The sequence below is a fragment of the Macaca fascicularis genome, chromosome 7, assembly GCF_037993035.2.
Source record: "Macaca fascicularis isolate 582-1 chromosome 7, T2T-MFA8v1.1".
NCBI classification, from domain to species: Eukaryota; Metazoa; Chordata; class Mammalia; order Primates; family Cercopithecidae; genus Macaca; species Macaca fascicularis.
Window position 1 is genome coordinate 40,926,554 of NC_088381.1, and position 18,974 is coordinate 40,945,527.

Consider the following 18,974-nt stretch of genomic DNA (forward strand, 5'->3'; position numbering starts at 1 on the left):
GGGTTCACGCCATTCTCCTGCCTCAGCCTCCCGAGTAGCTGGGACTACAGGCACCCGCCACCTCGCCCGGCTAGTTTTTTTTTTTTTTTTTTTTGTATTTTTTAGTAGAGACGGGGTTTCACCGTGTTAGCCAGGATGGTCTCGATCTCCTGACCTCGTGATCCACCCGTCTCGGCCTCCCAAAGTGCTGGGATTACAGGCTTGAGCCACCGTGCCCGGCTGAGGCATTTTCAACCGTTTAAACCCTCAAGACCAAATTATCTTTAAATTTTTTTAAAGAGAAGATATCCACCCAAGGTTTTTCGACATTGCGTCTTTGGCCTCCTTGACAAAAAAAGGGTAGAGTAAGTAAGGTTTAATTAATACTGAATTTTTTTAATGTGCAAAAGTCTAACTCTGCTTTTTAAAGCAAATAGAAGGAGTGACAATATGGCACCATTCCAATAATCAAACACCAATAAAAATGGCAGCAGTACAACAATTTAAGCAAATCTCAAATACAGCATACTTGTAATTAGAACACAATGCAATGACTAGATTTTAGCAAGAACAAGACACTTAATTTGGTAAAAGAAACCAAACAATGCATTATACTGAATACTAAGCTAAGTTACCATAATTAGTCTTACAAATTCTCAAAGTTCACAACTACTTTTGAACACCTAATTTAAGCCTAAATTTCTTAATTAAACGCCTGTTCAACAAAGCTAATTGGAACAAACACATTTATGTAAATTTACATTCTAGAATACCAGGGTAAACAAGGAGACGTTATTTAAAGATGAATGAGAAAGTTCTATTCTTTTTCATCATTTGTGTGATCAGGCTGCAAAGGACACTCTCTGTGGAAAGAAGAGAGAACATCAGTAGCCATCCAAGTATCAACTGTTTGAAAAAAATAGTTACAAACCTATACAAATCAGGAACACTAATTAATAGTGCAGTAGATCTGGTTAAATGACTAGAAGTGAAAGAAAATTAAACTTCATTAATTAACAAACACCTACAAATTTCAAGTATTAATGCAACAAAATTTTTAACAATTTATTTGCCTGTTAATTTTCAGAATCAGTGTTTCTCCTTTAGACTACATTGTCGTTTTTATTAAAAAAGGGAATCTATTTATATAGAATATTATTTCAACATATTAAATGGATTGATAAACAATATAATCCTTCAGCAAGAACTTTGTGATAACAAAAAGTAAAAAAATTAACCAATCCACTTTAGTAGAGAAAACATATAGCAAGTTGTCATTTGACTATATATACTCTTTTGAACCATATGATTACATTAACTAATTAGGAAAAACCCCAGATTGGGCAGGCACAGTGACTACACCTATAATCCCAGCACTTTGGGAGGATGAGGCAGGAGGATTGCTTGAGCCCGAGAGTTTGAGACCAACCTGAGGAGGATTGCTTGAGCCCAAGAGTTTGAGACCAACCTGGGAAACTTAGTGACACCCCACCTCTACAAAAAATAAAAAATCAGGCCAGGGTCGGTGGCTCATGCCTGTAATCCCAGCACTTTGGGAGGCCAAGGTGGGTGGAACATCTGAGGTCAGGAGTTCGAGACCAGCCTAGCCAACATGGTGAAACCCCATCTCTACTAAAAATACAAAAATAGCCGGGCAGTGGTGGTGTGTGCCTGTAATCCCAGCTACTTGGGAGGCTAAGCCAGGAGAATCGCTTGAGTGTGGTGGGTGGAGGTTGAAGTGAGCTGAGACCGTGCCATTGCACTCCAGCCTTGAGGACAGAGACCCTGCCTAAAAAAAATTAGCTGATCGTGGTGGCATATGCTTATAGTTCCAGCTACTCAGGAGGCTGAGGCAGGAGGATTACTTCAAGGTTGCAGTGAGCCATGATTGATTGTGCCACTGCACTCCAGCCTGGGAAACAGAGCAGGATTCTGTGTCAAAAAAAAAAAAAAAAAAAAAAAAGAAGAAGAAGAAAAAAGAAAAACCCCAAAATTGTTAGAATAGAATAGTTGCAGCATTTGAAAAATAATTTACATTATCCCAAAGTCAGGCAGGGCACTATGGCTCATGCCTCTAATCTCAGCACTTTGGGAGGCTGAGGCGGGTGGATCACCTGAGGTCAGGAGTTCAAGACCAGCCTGGCCAAAATGGTGAAACCCATCTCTACTAAAAATACAAAAATTAGGCTGGGCGTGGTGTCTCAAGCCTGTAATCCCAGCACTTTGGGAGGCCGAGACGGGCGGATCACGAGGTCAGGAGATCGAGACCATCCTGGCTAACACGGTGAAACCCCGTCTCTACTAAAAAATACAAAAAACTAGCCGGGCGAGGTGGCGGGCGCCTGTAGTCCCAGCTACTCAGGAGGCTGAGGCAGGAGAATGGCGTGAACCCGGGAGGCGGAGCTTGCAGTGAGCTGAGATCCGGCCACTGCACTCCAGCCTGGGCGACAGAGCGAGACTCTGTCTCAAAAAAAAAAAAAAAAAAAAAAAAAATTAGCTGGGCATGGCAGCAGGTGCCTGTAATCCCAGCTACTTGGGAGGCTCAGGCGGGAGAATTGCTTGAACCTAGGAGGCGGAGGTTGCCATGAGCCAAGACTGAGCCATTGCACTCCAACCTGGGCAACAAGAGCGAAACTCCATCTCAAAAAAAAAAAACAAAAAACAAAGTCATTTTGTACTGATTACAGGGGTTTTTTTTTGAGACAGGGTCTCACTCTGTCACCAGGCTGGAGTGCAGTGGCACGATCTCGGCTCACTGCAACCTCTGCCTCCTGGGTTCAAGCGATTCTCCTGCATTAGCCTCCCAAGTAGCTGGGACTACAGGCACGCACCACCACGCCCAGCTAATTTTTTTGTATTTTTAGTAGAGACGGGGTTTCACCATCTTGGCAAGGCTGGTCTTGATCTCTTGACTTCATGATCCGCCTGCCTTGGCCTCCCAAAGTGCTGGCATTACAGGCATGAGCCACCATGCCCAGCCTCATTACCCTTTTTATGGAGGAAAAGTCCATTCAAAACTTAATCAAAAACTACTTTTTTTTTGGTTTATTAGAGTTGACAAAGATTTGTGAGATCTGCTCTAAAATTCTTGGTTTTCAAATCAGATCCAGCAATCCTTGATAGTCATAGAACTAGGTAGTGAAAGAAGGAAGTAAAAATGAAGGCACTCAGATTTGTTGTAAGATTATCATTAGCCAGGCACAGTGGCTCACACCTGTAATCCCAGCACTTTGGGAGGCCGACGCGGGCAGATCACAAGGTCAGGCGATCAAGACCATCCTGGCTAACTCGGTGAACCCCTATCTCTACTAAAAAAAAATACAAAAAAATTAGCCGGGCGTGGTGGTGGGTGCCTGTAGTCCCAGCTACTAGGGAAGCTGAGGCAGAATGGTGTGAACCCGAGAGGTGGAGCTTGCAGTGAGCCCAGATCTCACCACTGCACTCCAGCCTGGGTGACAGAGCGAGATTCCATCTCAAAAAAAAAAAAAAAAAAAAGTTAGCGTTAATGGCTGGGGGCGGTGGCTCATGCCTGTAATCCTAGCACTTTGGAAGGCCAAGCAAGGCAGGTGGATCACCTGAGGTCAGGAGTCTGAGACCAGCCTGGCCAACATAATGAAACCCCATCTCTACTAAAAATACAAAAAAATTAGCTGGGCATGGTGGCACATGCCTGTAATTCCAGCTACTCAGGAGGCTGAGGCAGGAGAATCACTTGAACCCAGGAGGCAGACTCCCGCCTGGGCAACAAGAGCAAAAACTTCGTCTCAAAACAAAAACAAAAACAAAAAAAGATTATCATTAACTCGTTGTTAGATAACAAAGATATCTTCATTGTATTTTCCTGGAAATTAAATCAAATTAACAAATGAACATTATCATAACCCAGACTTCCTTTGTGCAAGGGCCTGATTTACTTTAAGCATCGTAACTCTGTTAAAGGTTTAAGTAGATAGTCTTTCTTGATTCTGACTCTTACCCCACACAACTACTGGGAGTTTACCCTGCCTTTGGGGAAAAAATAAGGCCATGGGAATAACCATATTCCATAGAGAGTTTATATCATAAATGCTTTCTAATAAACTCATTTATTATTTCAAAAAAGGGGTAATTACAATGCTCCTAAACAATGGCAAATCTAAGAACAGGACCTAAAGAAATAATATAGGCCGGGCACGGTGGCTCAAGCCTGTAATCCCAGCACTTTGGGAGGCCGAGGCGGGTGGATCACGAGGTCAGGAGATCAAGACTATCCTGGCTAACATGGTGAAACCCCGTCTCTACTAAAAATACAAAAAACTAGCCGGGCGTGGTGGCGGGCGCCTGTAGTCTCAGCTACTTGGGAGGCTGAGGCGGGAGAATGGCGTGAACCTGGGAGGCGGAGCTTGCAGTGAGCCGAGATCACGCCACTGCACTCCAGCCTGGGAGACACAGCAAGACTCCGTCTCAAAAAAAAAAAAAAAAAAAAAAAAGAAATAATATAAACCTCTATTACCTAGGCTTATGTCACAGATTTTATAATACCATGGATTAAAGTGCTTTATGAGAATATATGTGTAATCTCTTTTCATAGGGTAGAAAGGCTACAATATAGGTTTTATTCCTGTGATGACCAGTGTTATAGTCACATTTGGCTATGTTGCTAAATATTTTATTTACTTAATGTAAGTCACAAGTAATTCAAGAAGTCTGAAATATATTCTAAAGCTAGTCTTGACTATTAGCTTGTTCCTATTGGAAAAAAGAACGAGGAAGAATGGTACCAGACATTGAGAGAGAACTAGAAGAAATTTATAGGATCAGGAAAGCAAGCTTATTAAAAAGCTTTATCCAAAATGTATCCCTTTGGGGCCAGGCATCATGGCTCAGTGTAATCCCAACACTTTGGGAGGCTGATGTGGTAGGATTGCTTGAGCCCAGGAGTTCAAGTCCAGTGTAGGCAACATAGCAAGGCGTGGTCTCCACTAAAAATTTAAAATTAGCCAGGAGCAATGGCATGCATCTATAGTCCCAGCTGCTCAGGAGGCTGAAGTGGGAAGATTGCTTGAGTACAAGAAGTCAAGGCTGCAGCGAGCTATGATCCCACCACTGCACTCCAGGCTGGGTAACAGCAAAATCCTGTCTCTAAAAAAAAAAAAAAAAAAGGTATCCTTTTGGTTGTTGATTTTTATGGAAACCAGAAATCATGATAGTGATATAACAACAAAGCCTAAGATTTAGTTACTGTAAATAACTCACAACATGGATCATAGGCACTTAATTACCATTTACCAAATGAGCTTATGAACAGCAATTAATAATTTCTTTTTTTTGAGATGGAGTCTCGCTTTGTTGCCCAGGCTGGAGTGCAGTGATGGCTCACTGCAACCTCTGCCTCCCAGGTTCAAGTGATTTTCCTATCTCAGCCTCCCCAGTAGCTAAGATCAGAGGCACGTGCCACCATACTCAGCTAACTTTTGTAATGAATAATTCTTAATATTTTATATGCTTTCATATGTCAAATACTTTGTTTTAGTTACTCGTTCAGCCATCTATTTTTATCTAGTTTGTGTTCAAGGCAAATCCATTCCAAACACAATGTACAATCCAAAACAGATGTAACAGATATAGAACGTACAAATAAGAAGTAAAAGGGACTGTTCAGTCACACATACCATAGGTCAAGATCTGTTGGATCTGTTTGTTCTCTTGTAGGTTTCTAAAGATGGCAAACATTGCCTTAAGACTTATTAAAGCTACTATGGCCATATGGGATACAGGAACAACTAAGCATCAGTGTGTGACCATGTGAACCAAAGATTTCATGGAGTGTCCTTTTTTTTTTTTTTTTTTTTGATAGAAACACAGTCTGGTTCTGTCACCCAGGCTGGAGTTCAGTGGCACAATCACAACTCACTGCAGCCTTGAATGCCTGGGCTCAAGCAATCCTCCCACCTTAGCCTCCAGAGTAGTCAGGACTACATGTGTGCACCACCATACCCAGCTAATTTTTTTTTTCCTGTAGAGACATGGTCTCATTATGTTGCCCAAGCTGGTCTCGAACTGCTGGGCTCAAGCAATCCTCCCCCTTCAGCCTCCCAAAGTGCTAGGCATGCCTGGCCTCATGGAGTATGGATTTCTTTTTTTTTCTTGAGACAGATTCTCGCTCTGTTGCCCAGGCTGGAGTGCAATGGCATGATCTCGGCTCACTGCAACCTCCACCTCCCGAGTTCAAGCGATTCTCCTGCCTCAGCCTCCGAAGTAGCCAGGATTATGGGCACCTGCCACCAAGCCCAGCTAATTTTTGTATTTTAAGTAGAGACAGGGTTTCACCACGTTGGCCAGGCTGGTCTCAAACTCCTGACCTCAGGTGATGCACCTGCCTTGGACTCTCAAAATGTTGGGATTACAGGCATGAGCCACCACGCCCAGAATGGAGTGTCTATTCCTAAAAAGGCTTCTATACATCAAGACAGTTGTAAAAGTTTTACTTACAGGAATCAAGTCCACTTATGCTTAGGCCCAGGCTCTATCTAAAAATATTGACTATTACAGAAAGTGTCCCCAATGTAGCTAATCAGACTAATTTTTTTTTTTAAACTATTTGCAGAAAGCACAAAAGCATTGTGAATTTAATGCAGACAAATTTCTGGTCTTCACTTTGCAAATACAGAACCAGATTTGTTATTTTGCTTATTTCATTTTTTTTTTTTTTTTTTTTTGAGACGGAGTCTCACTCTGTCACCCAGGCTAGAGTGCAGTGGCATGATCTGGGCTCATTGCAAGCTCCCCCTCCTGGGTTCACGCCATTCTCCTGGCTCAGCCTCCCGACTAGGTGGGACTACAGGTACCCGCCACCATGCCCAACTAATTTTTGTATTTTTAGTAGAGATGGGGTTTCACTGTGTTAGCCAGGATGGTCTTGATCTCCTGACTTCATGATCCGCCTGCCTCGGCCTTCCAAAATGCTGGAATTACAGGTGTGAGCCACCGTGCTCAGTCTTTTTTTTTTTTTTTGAGATGAAGTCTCTGTTGCCCAGGCTAGGCTGGAGTGTAGTAGCACGATCTTGGCTTACTGCAACCTCTGCCTCCTGAGTTCAAGTGATTCTCCTGCTTCAGCCACCTGAGTAACTGGGATTACAGGCACTCACCACCATGCCCAGTTAATATTTGTATTTTTAGTAGAAATGGGTTTTCACCATGTTGGCCAGGTTGGTCTCAAACTCCTGACCTCAGGTTATCCGCCCGCCTCAGCCTCCCAAAGTACTGGGATTACAGGCGTGAGCCACTGTGCCCAGCCCACAACTTAATTTAAAGATTAATCAAATATGCCTTCAAAACAGATCAATTTTTTTTTTAGACAGAGTCTCGCTGTGTCATCCAGGCTGGAGTGCAGTGGTGCAATCTTGGCTCACTCCACCTCCAGGGTTCATGTGATTCTTGTGCCTCAGCCTCCTGAGTAGCTGGGATTACAGGTGTGTGCCACCACATCCAGCTAATTTTTGTATTTGTAGTAGAGACCGAGTTTCACCATGTTCGCCAGGATGGTCTTGAATTCCTGGTCTCAAGTGATCCACCCACCTTGGCCTCCCAAAGTGCTGGGATTACAGGCATTAGCCACTGTGCCTGGCCCAGATCAACGTGGTTTTTTTTGTTGTTTTTGTTTTTTTTGAGACGGAGTCTCGCTCTGTCGCCCAGGCTGGAGTGCAGTGGCACGATCTCGGCTCACTACAAGCTCCACCTCCCGGGTTCACGCCATTCTCCTGCCTCAGCCTCCCGAGTAGCTGGGACTATAGGCACCTGCCACCACGCCTGGCTAATTTTTTTTGTATTTTTAGTAGAGATGGGGTTTCACCGTGTTCGCCAGGATGGTCTCTATCTCTTGACCTCGTGATCTGCCCGCCTCAGCCTCCCAAAGTGCTGGGATTACAGGCGTGAGCCACCGCGCCTGGCCGGATCAACTTTTTTAACCCACCTTCTGCACAAAAAATGATCAATTTTTAAGTTGTAAAAATTATTCAACATGTATAAAGTCACCTCTTAATTTCAAGATTAATCAAATATGCCTTCAAAAGAGATCAAATTTTAACCCACCTCCTACACCAAAAAAAAATCAGTTAAGTTGTGAAAATTATTTGACATATACAAAGATAAAAAAGGCACTATTTTAAAATTAGTTGAAGTCAATGTACTTCTAATTTTTGGAATCCAGTTAAGTATGGTAACTAAAAAATCTGGCATTCTTGTTGAATTGGAATGGGTGATAGGAAATGCCTACTATTTCACTTTTAAGTGTATATGCAAGAATTAGTCATGCTTGGATTTGGAGTAGATTCCAGTCTATCATTGCTCTGGCACATTTCAATTACCACATAGAAAGTCAAATGCAATGGTAAATCCAAAGCCCTAGACTAAAGAGTTAAGTGCCCTTGGCTGGGAGCGGTGGCTCACGCCTGTAATCCCAGCACTTTGGGAGGCCAAGGTGGGCGGATCATGAGGTCAGGAGATCGAGACCATCCTGGCCAACATGGTGAAATCCCGTCTCCACTAAAAATACAAAAATTAGCTGGGTGTGGTGGCGTGCACCTGTAATCCCAGTTACTCAAGAAAGGCACGAAAAACGCTTGAACCCAGGAGGCAGAGGTTGCAGTGAGCCAAGATGGCACCACTGTACTCCAGCCTGGGCGACAGAGTGAGACTCCATCTCAAAACAAACAAACAAAAGAAACAGAGTTAAGTGCCCAAGAGGAGTGAAAACTTAGCAATGTAAATCTAGAGCATATCAGCATTAAATTAGGATGGCTGAAACAATACAGAGAATATTTATAGTAACATCTGGTAGTTTCTTCCAATGTACATATATAATAAATAGAATCATGGAAGCTTTTTATATTACCTAATCATTTTACAGCCTTGCAGATTTAACAAACTAAAATGAAAACTGAATCTCCATTCCATAGTTCATCCTTTTTCTCTAGATGAAAGTGAATTATTATCAAAAAAGAGGTTTTTTTTCAAGATAGAGTTTTAAGTGTCCATATTTCTTAAGCCACGCTTAATAATCTCTTTAACTAATTTTTTGACGTTGTCTTTCTCCTCTGTCTTATACATGAAACTCCAACAGATTTAATATTGGCATTTATCATCTAGTCCAATCCTTCAGATGCTCTTTAAACCAGTCCAGTTTGAGACTCTCAAGCATTTCTCTGTTAATAAAATAAGGAGTGAAATTAGTAGATTTGATGAAGACCTGGTTTTTTTCCTTGCCACACTGAACTTCTAGGCACCATTTGGATTCGGTTTTAGAGTATGAGTTGGAGAACTGTAGCTGTTTCTTGACCTGTCTCTTAATGGTAGAGATGTAGAAGGGCAAGCAAGACCACAAGGAGACTGGCTGTAGGCTGTAGGGCGCTGTTGGAGGGCTTTGTGGTCTCAGCTGCAGTAGCTTCCGGCGTGCTGGTTAAAGGAACAAATGAAGAAACCAGAACGGGTAGGAGCAGCGCCAGAAGCAGTAGACCCAGACTAAGCATGGCCACCATCCCCTTACCCATTTGGATCAGTGTGCCATGTGTCCAGCTTGCTGCTCAGTGTGCTGGAGGATGGGTAGCTCCTGGCTGGTGCAGGGGAGATAGCAAGTAGGGTTTTATATTCAAGGGGCATCATAATGGCAGTGACATCACTCTCTTTCCTCCTACATCCAGGCAAATACTTTGTTTTGAAACAAAACATTTAAGTTGTTTAGAAAGCCTGGACCTGGCCGGGCGCGGTGGCTCAAGCCTGTAATCCCAGCACTTTGGGAGGCCAAGGTGGGCGGATTACAAGGTCAGGAGATCGAGACCATCCTGGCTAACACAGTAAAATCCCATCTCTACTGAAAATACAAAAAACTAGCCAGGTGTGGTGGTGGGTGCCTGTAGTCCCAGCTACTCAGGAGGCTGAGGCAGGAGAATGGCATGAACCTGGGAGGTGGAGCTTGCAGTGAGTCGAGATCGTGCCACTGCACTCCAGCCTGGGTGACAGAGCGAGACTCCATCTCAAAAAACAAAACAAAAAAAAGAAAGTCTGGACATTATTAATTACAAATCTATAAAAAGGCAGTCTTCGAATCTTTTTTTCCCAAGTAGCATGATTTTTCCCTTGTATTTCTTTTCTGTCTCATATGACCTTCAGAAATTTTTCTTGATTCTTAAAAGTGATGCATATTTGTTGTTAAAGGTTGTTAGCATACAGTATGAGAAGAGGTTTTTACCCAGAGATAAGCATTATTGATATGTGGTATATTTTCATATAGTACATATACATGTATTTACACAGTAAAGATTGTACTTTTGTATCCAGAATTTTGGGTTAACAATTATCGGAGCATTTTCCTGTCATTAAAAATGTAAAAGGTATGGTTTAATTAGCTTCTTAAAAAGTCTGTGGCTGGGCATGGTGGCTCATGCCTGTAATCCCAGCACTTTGGGAGGCTGAGGCGGGCAGATCATGAGGTCAGGAGATTGAGACAATCCTGGCTGACACAGTGAAACACCGTCTCTACTAAAAATACAACAAAATTAGCTGTGTGTGGTGGTGGGCACCTGTAGTCCCAGCTACTCAGGAGGCTGAGGAAGGAGACTGGCGTGAACCTGGGAAGCAGAGGTTGCAGTGAGCCGAGATTGCACACTGCACTCCAGCCTGGGCAACAGAGCGAAACTCCGTCTCAAAAAAAATAAAAAATAAAAAAAGTTTGTACATTGGCCAGGTGTGGCAGTTTATGCCTGTAATCCCAGCACAGTGGGAGGCCAAGGCAAGCAGATTACCTGAGCTCAGGAGTTCAAGACCAGCCTAGGCAATCTGGTGAAACCTCATCTCTACCAAAAATACAAAAAATTAGCTGAACTCCATGGCACATGCCTGTAATTCCAGCTACTTGGAAGGCTGAGGTGGGAGAATCAATCGAACCCAGGAGGTGGAGGTTGAAGTGAGCGAAGATTGGGCCACTGCATTATCTCCTGGGTGACAGAGTGAGACCCTCATATCAGGAAAAAAAAAAAAAGGAAGAAAGAAAGAAAGAAAGGAATGAGATATTCATGAAATATAATGGATGAATGAAACTTGGAAACTTTTTTTTAAAGGTTGCACACCAAGTTTGGTGTGTATAGTTTTATCCCTACTTTTTGTTTTTCACTATTCTTATGTACTTACAGAGAAGTTGTAAAGACAATACACCATGGTATTAGTCTTGGTTGGTTCCAGGTGATGGGGATTTCTATATTTTCCAACTTTTCCATATTGGTGATATTTTTTATTTTTATTTTACTTGATATTTTTTTGAGATGGAGTCTCACTCTGTACCCTAGGCTGGAGTACAGTGGCGCAATCTCAGCTCGCTGCAACCAACACCTCTCAGGTTCAAGCAATTCTCCTGCCTCAGCCTCCTGAGTAGCTGAGATTACAAGCACGCCGGCTAATTTTTTGTATTTTTAGTAGAGACGGGGTTTCACCATGTTGCAAGATGGTCTTGACCTCCTGATCTCGTGATCTGCCCGCCTCGGACTCTCAAAGTGCTAGGATTACAGGGGTGAGCCACCGCGCCCAGCCTATTTCTATTTTTATTTTTGACACAGGGTGTCACTCTGTCACCCATGCTGGAGTACGGTGGTGGGAGCTCGGTTCACCGCAAACTTCATCTCCCAGGGTCAAGCGATTCTCCCACCTCAGCCTCCCGAGTGGCTGGGATTATAGGCGGCGCCACCACCCTCTTGGTAGAGAAGGGGTCTCACCATGTTGCCCAGGCTGGTCTGGAACTCCTGAGCTCAAGCAATCTGCCCACTGTAGCCTCCCAAAGTGCTAGGATTACAGGCATGAGCCACCGCACCCAGCCTGGTTATATATTTCTTGTGGAAGTTGAACTGGTAGTTTTTTAAAGGGCAGGATTAATGGAATTCAAGCTAGATAAGCCAACATGGAAATTGCCTTGTAAGAAAAGCCTAAAGGAAAAAGACAGTAAAACTTAAAGACTCAATACACTAAGTTCATAGTTAATGACATAGCACTTATGTAAATGGGAAATGATCCTCTTTGAGAGATTGGGAAGAGTAAAAAGAATACTTTTTACTAATGTTTGAAATTTGGGGCCGGGCGCGGTGGCTCAAGCCTGTAATCCCAGCACTTTGGGAGGCCGAGACGGGCGGATCACGAGGTCAGGAGATCGAGACCATCCTGGCTAACACGGTGAAACCCCGTCTCTACTAAAAAAATACAAAAAACTAGCCGGGCGAGGTGGCGGGCACCTGTAGTACCAGCTATTCGGGAGGCTGAGGCAGGAGAATGGCGTGAACCCGGGAGGCGGAGCTTGCAGTGAGCTGAGATCCGGCCACTGCACTCCAGCCTGGGTGACAGAGCGAGACTCCGTCTAAAAAAAAAAAAAAAAAAAAAAAAAAGAAATTTGGTGGCTGGGTGCAGTGGTTCACGCCTGTAATCCCGTAATTTGGGAGGCTAAGGTGGGTGGATCACGAAGTCAAGAGTTCAAGACCAGCCTGGCCAACAAGGTGAAACCCCGTCTCTACTAAAAATATGAAAATAGGCCGGGCGCGGTGGCTCACGCCTGTAATCCCAGCACTTTGGGAGGCCGAGGCGGGCGGATCACAAGGTCAGGAGATCGAGACCACAGTGAAACCCCGTCTCTACTAAAAATACAAAAAAAAATTAGCCGGGCGCGGTTGTGGGCGCCTGTAGTCCCAGCTACTCGGAAGGCTGAGGCAGGAGAATGGCGTGAACCCGGGAGGCGGAGCTTGCAGTGAGCCGAGATCGCGCCACTGCACTCCAGCCTGGGCGACAGAGCGAGACTCCATCTCAAAAAAAAAAAAAAAAAAAAATGAAAATTAGCTGGGCATGGTGGCACATGCCTGTAATCCCAGCTACTTGGGAGGCTGAGGCAGGAAAATTGCTTGAACCCGGGAGACGGAGGTTGCAGTGAGCTGAGATAGCACCACTGCCCTCCAGCCTGGGCAACAGAGCAAGACAGTCTCAGAAAAAAAAAAAAGAAATTTGGGAGTGAGTTATAATAAGAAATTAGTAGAAGTTTTAAAGAACTTTTTTTGCATTTTCTTATCAGCTTGAAGAGAAAATTGACTCAATATCCTGTATGTCCTTTACTTTCAAGAAGATAAATATTTTATTTATTTATTTATTTTTATTTTTTTATTTTTTTATTTTATTTATTTTTTTTTTTTTTTGAGACGGAGTCTCGCTCTGTCACCCAGGCTGGAGTGCAGTGGCGCAATCTCGGCTCACTGCAAGCTCCGCCTCCCGGGTTCACGCCATTCTCCGGCCTCAGCCTCCCGAGTAGCTGGGACTACAGGCCCCGCCACTGCGCCCGGCTAATTTTTTTCTATTTTTAGTAGAGACGGGGTTTCACCATGGTCTCGATCTCCTGACCTTGTGATCCGCCCGCCTCGGCCTTCCAAAGTGCTGGGATTACAGGCGTGAGCCACCGCGCCCGGCCTATTTTTTTTTTTTTGAGACAGAGTCTCACTCTGTACCCCAGGCTGGAGTGCAGTGGCGCGAAAATGAGATACATGTGCAGAACATGCAGTTTTGTTACATAGGTTTATGTGTGCATGGTGGTTTGCTGCACCAAGCAATTCTTTTGTTTCAGCCTCCTGAGTAGCTGGGACCAGAGGTGTGCACCATCACACCCAGCTAATTTTGTACTTTTAGTAGAGACAGGGTTTCCCCATGTTGGCCAGGCTGGTCTCAAACTCCTGGCCTCAAGTGATCCTTCCGCCTCGGCCTCCCAAAATGCTGGGATTACAGGCGTGAGATAAATATTTTCTTTATATTCCAGAATATAATAACTTACTTTCTCTTTGCTTTTCCTAAGCCACTGCTTCCTGCCTCTTCAGGAATCTGATTCTCTTTTTCAGAATCTTTAGAGGACAACCTAAAGAATTCTCCAATTCCTTTTTGCCACTTGGGAGTTGGGCGCACGCAAACGGGATTCCCTCCTGCATATTTATTTTCAGCTGTAAAATATAAACAGATGGAACTAGATAAGTGCTAAGAATACAATCGCCATTCCTTAAACAACTTAATTCCTTCTTTAAGATCAAATTCTCAAAGGTATCAAATAATCTTTATTTAAGATATACAACTGAAAGAATTAGAAAATGTGACACAATAAAGCTGTATTCAACCAATACACTCTGTGATGGTTATCTTAGCAAAAACAGTAGTAACAGAATTTTTACAACTGAAAAATATTTTTATATTTTGTCCACAAGCAGAGCTATTCAAATACTCTTGCCAGGCTCAGGGGCTCATGCCTGTAATCCCAGCACTTTGGGAGGCTGAGGAGGGTGGATCACAAAGTCAGGAGTTCGAGACCAACCTGGACAACATGGTGAAACCCCATCTCTACTAAAAATACAAAAATTAGCTGGGTGTGGTGGCACGTGCCTGTATTCCCAGCTACTCGGAAGGCTGAGGCAGGAGAGTCACTTGAACCAGGGAGTCGGAGATTACAGTGAGCCAAGACCACACCACTGCACACCCCAGTCTGGCAACAGAGCGAGACTCTATCTCAAAATATATATATATATATTCTTAAATGTACTGACATACTGAAGTTTGACACACTTTTTCCTAAGATAGGACCATGTAGTATAAAGTGCTAACATTTTACTTTCTAAGGTCATTTAGTTAAAGCACGTATAAGAGGCATTGTGAAAGTCTCCACAAAAGTAGATTCCATTTTTCAAAGCACCTGGCTCCTTTTCAATTCATAAGAGAAATCCAATTCCTGGTGGTTTTCTTTTTTTCTTTTTCTTTTCTTTTTTTTTTATTATGGAGTCTAGCTCTGTTGCCTAGGCTGGAGTGCAGTGGCACAATCTCAGCTTACTGTAGCCTCTACGTCCCGAGTTCAAGCGATTCTCCTGCCTCAGTGTCCCGAGTAGCTGGGATTACAGGCACCCGCCACCACGCCCAGCTAATTTTTTTTTTTTTTGGGAGATGGAGTCTCGCTCTGTTGCCCAGGCTGGAGTGCAGTGGCATGATCTCAGCTCACTGCAAGCTCCGCCTCCCGGCTTCACGACATTCTCCTGCCTCAGCCTTCCTAGCAGTTGGGACTACAGGCGCATGCCACTATGCCTGGCTAATTTTTTTATTTTTAGTAGAGACAGGGTTTCACCGTTCTAGCCAGGATGGTCTTGATCTCCTGATCTCGTGATCCACCCACCTTGGCCTCCCAAAGTGCTGGGATTACAAGCATGAGCCACCCCGCCCAGCCAATTCCTGGTTATTTTTAAACAGTAATATAAGGAGAAATTAAGGGAAAATTTTTGCCTTTTTATAAAGTAATGACCAGGAACAAATTATTCAGTTACTACAAATCTTTTGCTTTAAGCTAAAACATTTGCTTTAACAACTCTAGTTGTTAAAGAACACTTACAAAAGTTGTTTCCATATAGACTCTGAAGTTATAGTGTTTGTACTTATTTATTTATTTACATTTATAAAAATAGCAATGGGATTTTGCCATGTTGCCCAGGTTGGTCTGAAACTCCTGGCTAAGGCAACCGTCCTGCCTTGGCCTCCAAAAGAAGGAATGGTATATAAAAGACAGTGATCGGCCGGGCGCGGTGGCTCAAGCCTGTAATCCCAGCACTTTGGGAGGCCGAGACGGGCGGATCACGAGGTCAGGAGATCGAGACCATCCTGGCTAACACAGTGAAACCCCGTCTCTACTAAAAATACAAAAACTTAGCCGGGCGAGGTGGCAGGCGCCTGTAGTCCCAGCTACTCGGGAGGCTGAGGCAGGAGAATGGCGTGAACCCGGGAGGCGGAGCTTGCAGTGAGCTGAGATCCGGCCACTGCACTCCAGCCTGGGTGACAGAGCGAGACTCCGTCTCAAAAAAAAAAAAAAAAAAAAAAGACAGTGATCTTTTGGTTCACAATTTTCCCAAAGGATCCTGACAGGAATGCTTTTACTACTAGAAAACATACAGCAGCAGCTGGGCGTGGTGGCTCACGCCTGTACTCCCAGCACTTTGTGAGGCCGAGGCAGTCGGATCATGAGGTCAGGCACTAGAGAGCAGCCTGGTCAACAAGGTGAAACCCTGTCTCCACTAAAGATACAAAAATTAGCCGGGTGTGGTGGTGCATGCCTGTAATTCCAGCTACTCAGGAGGCTGAGGCAGAAGAATTGCTTGAACCTGGGAGGCGGAGGTTGCAATGAGCCGAGATCACACCACTGCACTCCAGCCTTGGTGACAGAGCGAGACTGTCTCAAAAAACAAAAACAAAAAAAAATGTACAGCAGCAACAGATTCAAACCCAACTCCACTGATTTAGTTGTGTGACCTTTATCAAGTTATATAAACCGAGATTAAATTTCCTTATCTTTAAAATAGGGATATTACCCATTTCATACATTCAATTATTGGGATTAAAAATAGAGATTTTTTTTAATGCCTTAAAGGATGCACAACATATATTCAGTAAGGGCCTATTCAGTCGGCTCTGGTGATTCAGTAGTGGACCAGACAATGGGATGTGACTCTAATGAAATTTCGTCAGGCCAGGCATGGTGGCTCATGCCTGTGATCCCAGCACTTTGGTAGGCTGAGGCGGGAGGATTGCTTCAGCTCAGGAGTTCGAGACAAGCCTGGGCAACATGATGAAACCCCGTCTCTACAAAAAACACAAAAATTAGGCGGGCGTGTGGTGGCATGTGCCTGCAGTCCAGCTACTTGGGAGGAGCCTGAAGTGGGAGGATCATTTGAGCCCTGGGGTCAAAGCTGCAGTATGGTGTGATTGCACCACTGCACTCAAGCCTGGGCAACGGAGTGAGACCCTGTTTCAAAAAAAAAAAAAAAAGAAAAAAGAAAAAGAAACTTAGTCTAGTAGTACAGGGTATAAGTTACTCTCAAACAATTCATCAACTTTTATTTCCTTTTATCTGAAGAGATCAAAGTAGTAAATGTTTTCTAATGAAATGTTTCGAATAGGGAGAAATTTGAATTGACTTAAAAACCCATGAAGTCCTAAACAGTGTTCCCCTTTACGTTCTTAACTAAATCTCGTAGCGTTAATCTCCCTGTCTGCCAAACTTCCTACTGAAAGGAATGAGGTACCAGATGGCAGGGCATTTTCTCATCTTCCATGCACAGAAGGACCAGCGTGAAACTATTTCCCTTGCTGGGTTTCACTCCTACTCTCCCAAAGACAGTATTAGGAGCTGCAAAGTTGGAGAAAACCCATAGACATTACATTAAAAAAAAAAAAAGAGGAAGAAAGGAAAAATAAGCAAACAAAAACATTTTTATTAAAGTTTAGTAGACATTGCAATGAGCACTCAGCACTGTCAATGATTGTCCAAACCCTTAATCTAATAAGGAGGCTTTTAAATAGCCTCTGACAGTATTTAAATAACCTCTGTCAATATTAAGAAAAATAATAGCCGGGAGTGGTGACTTATGTCTGTGGTCCCAGCACTTTGGGAAGCTGAGGCAGGCAGATCATGAGGTCAGGAGTTTGAGATCAATCTGGCCAACATAGTGAAACCCCATATCTACTAAAACTACAAAAAAATTAGCCAGGTGTGGTGGTGTGCACCTGTAATCCCAGCCACTTGGGAGGCTGAGGCAGGAGAAGCGTGTGAACCCGAGAGGTGGAGGTTGCAGTGAACCAAGTTCACACCATTACACTCAAGCCTGGGCAACAGTGCAAGACTGTCTCAAAAAAAATAAAAAAGAAAAAGAAAAATACTAAACCAAAAAAGAAAAATTGATAGGATGGCCATGGTGGCTCACACCTGTAATCCCAATAGGAGGATTGTTTGAGCCCAGGAGTTTGAGACCAGCTTAGGCAACATAGTGAGACCCCTGTCTCTACAAAAAAATAGAAAAAAAAAAGCCTGGCATGTTGGCATGCACCTGTAGTCCCAGCTACTTGGGAGGCTGAGGTGGGAGGATTGCTTAAGCCCCATAAGTGGAGGCTGCAATGAGTAGTGATTGCACCACTGCACTCCAACCTGAGCGACAAAGTGAGATCCTGTCTAAAAAAATAAAAGAAAAGAAAAATAGGCTTGATGATAAGTTGTGCTGGTCCTTAACTCCAAGGCTCGAGATTCTCTTCCATGAGACCCCCCTCACCTCTACCCTAGCCAGCCAAAAGGCCCAGCCTCTCTCATTATATCACAGGGCGAGGAAGAAATTCGGGCGTGAGTACCTCAAGAAAAAGTAATTCATGGCAAGCCAGGGGCTTGCAGGTGCCAGGCCTGATCCCCTAATTTTAGGAGGGCTCTTACCTTTCCTCGATGAAACTGGTGTCGAATTAGTGGCAGAGGTGGAAGAACCAAGCACCTTCCTAGGGGCTCGAGCAGCCACCACTGTGAAGAGAGGCAAAAGAGGGTATTCAGAAGGGGCAAGAGGGTTTGGATACCGAGTCCTGGACCCAGCGGCTTGGAGAGGAAAGCCTGGCGATCCAGAACAGCAGGATAACCTTACCCTGCCCCTGCGACTTCATCTTCAAGGTAAAGGGGCCGGCCGGCTGCTCCCTGGCTAGCTAGATGAGTTTGGCGCACAGGGCCCAGGGGGACCTCTGGCGTCTGTCGCCCGCGGCCGGGCTGCCGGGAGGACCCCCGCCCTCCAGTACCACACTCGATTGCCTCACCTTTTCTGTAAGTGCCTGGAACACTGTCTGCTTTAGTCCGCACCATGTTCAAACAAGACGAGAGAAGATGAGAGAACCAACTGACTTCCCAGCCGACCGACGGTGTTTCACTGGACAAGGACCCGAAAACTAATCTCCCGCCACAGTTTATATTGGTCTCTTTCCCGCGCGCTCCAAGGACTCTCCGGAGCCACGGCTCCCATTGGTTCCGCGCCGTTCCCCCAGAACCAATTGCCAATGCCCAATGGTGACAGCGGCGAGGCTTCTTGCAGCGCGGATCCGTCCATCAACACGCAAAGTCCTAGGATTCGTAGGCGCCCCAGGTGGGAGGTACCAGGACTCCAGGGGTACCCGATAAGTGG

General features: G+C 44.4%; 1 protein-coding gene across 4 annotated transcripts; it reads right to left on the reverse strand.

Moving 5' to 3' along the window:
* Nucleotides 1–351: 351 nt before the first annotated feature.
* On the reverse strand, nt 352–18,736 carry PCLAF (PCNA clamp associated factor). Of its 4 annotated transcripts, none has more exons than XM_005559782.5 (4): nt 18,613–18,736; nt 18,248–18,328; nt 13,802–13,964; nt 352–842 (listed from the first exon to the last, which is right to left on the reverse strand). In XM_005559782.5, exons 1-4 carry the CDS (start codon nt 18,656–18,658, stop codon nt 797–799), a joined length of 336 nt encoding a protein of 111 aa, XP_005559839.1. In that variant the 5' UTR covers nt 18,659–18,736; the 3' UTR covers nt 352–796. The 4 variants fall into 4 exon arrangements, with proteins under 4 accessions (XP_005559839.1, XP_005559838.1, XP_045253235.1 ...); XM_045397300.1 differs by lacking the exon at nt 352–842 and adding an exon at nt 8,825–9,161; XM_045397299.2 differs by lacking the exon at nt 352–842 and adding an exon at nt 9,170–9,411.
* Nucleotides 18,737–18,974: the final 238 nt, after the last annotated feature.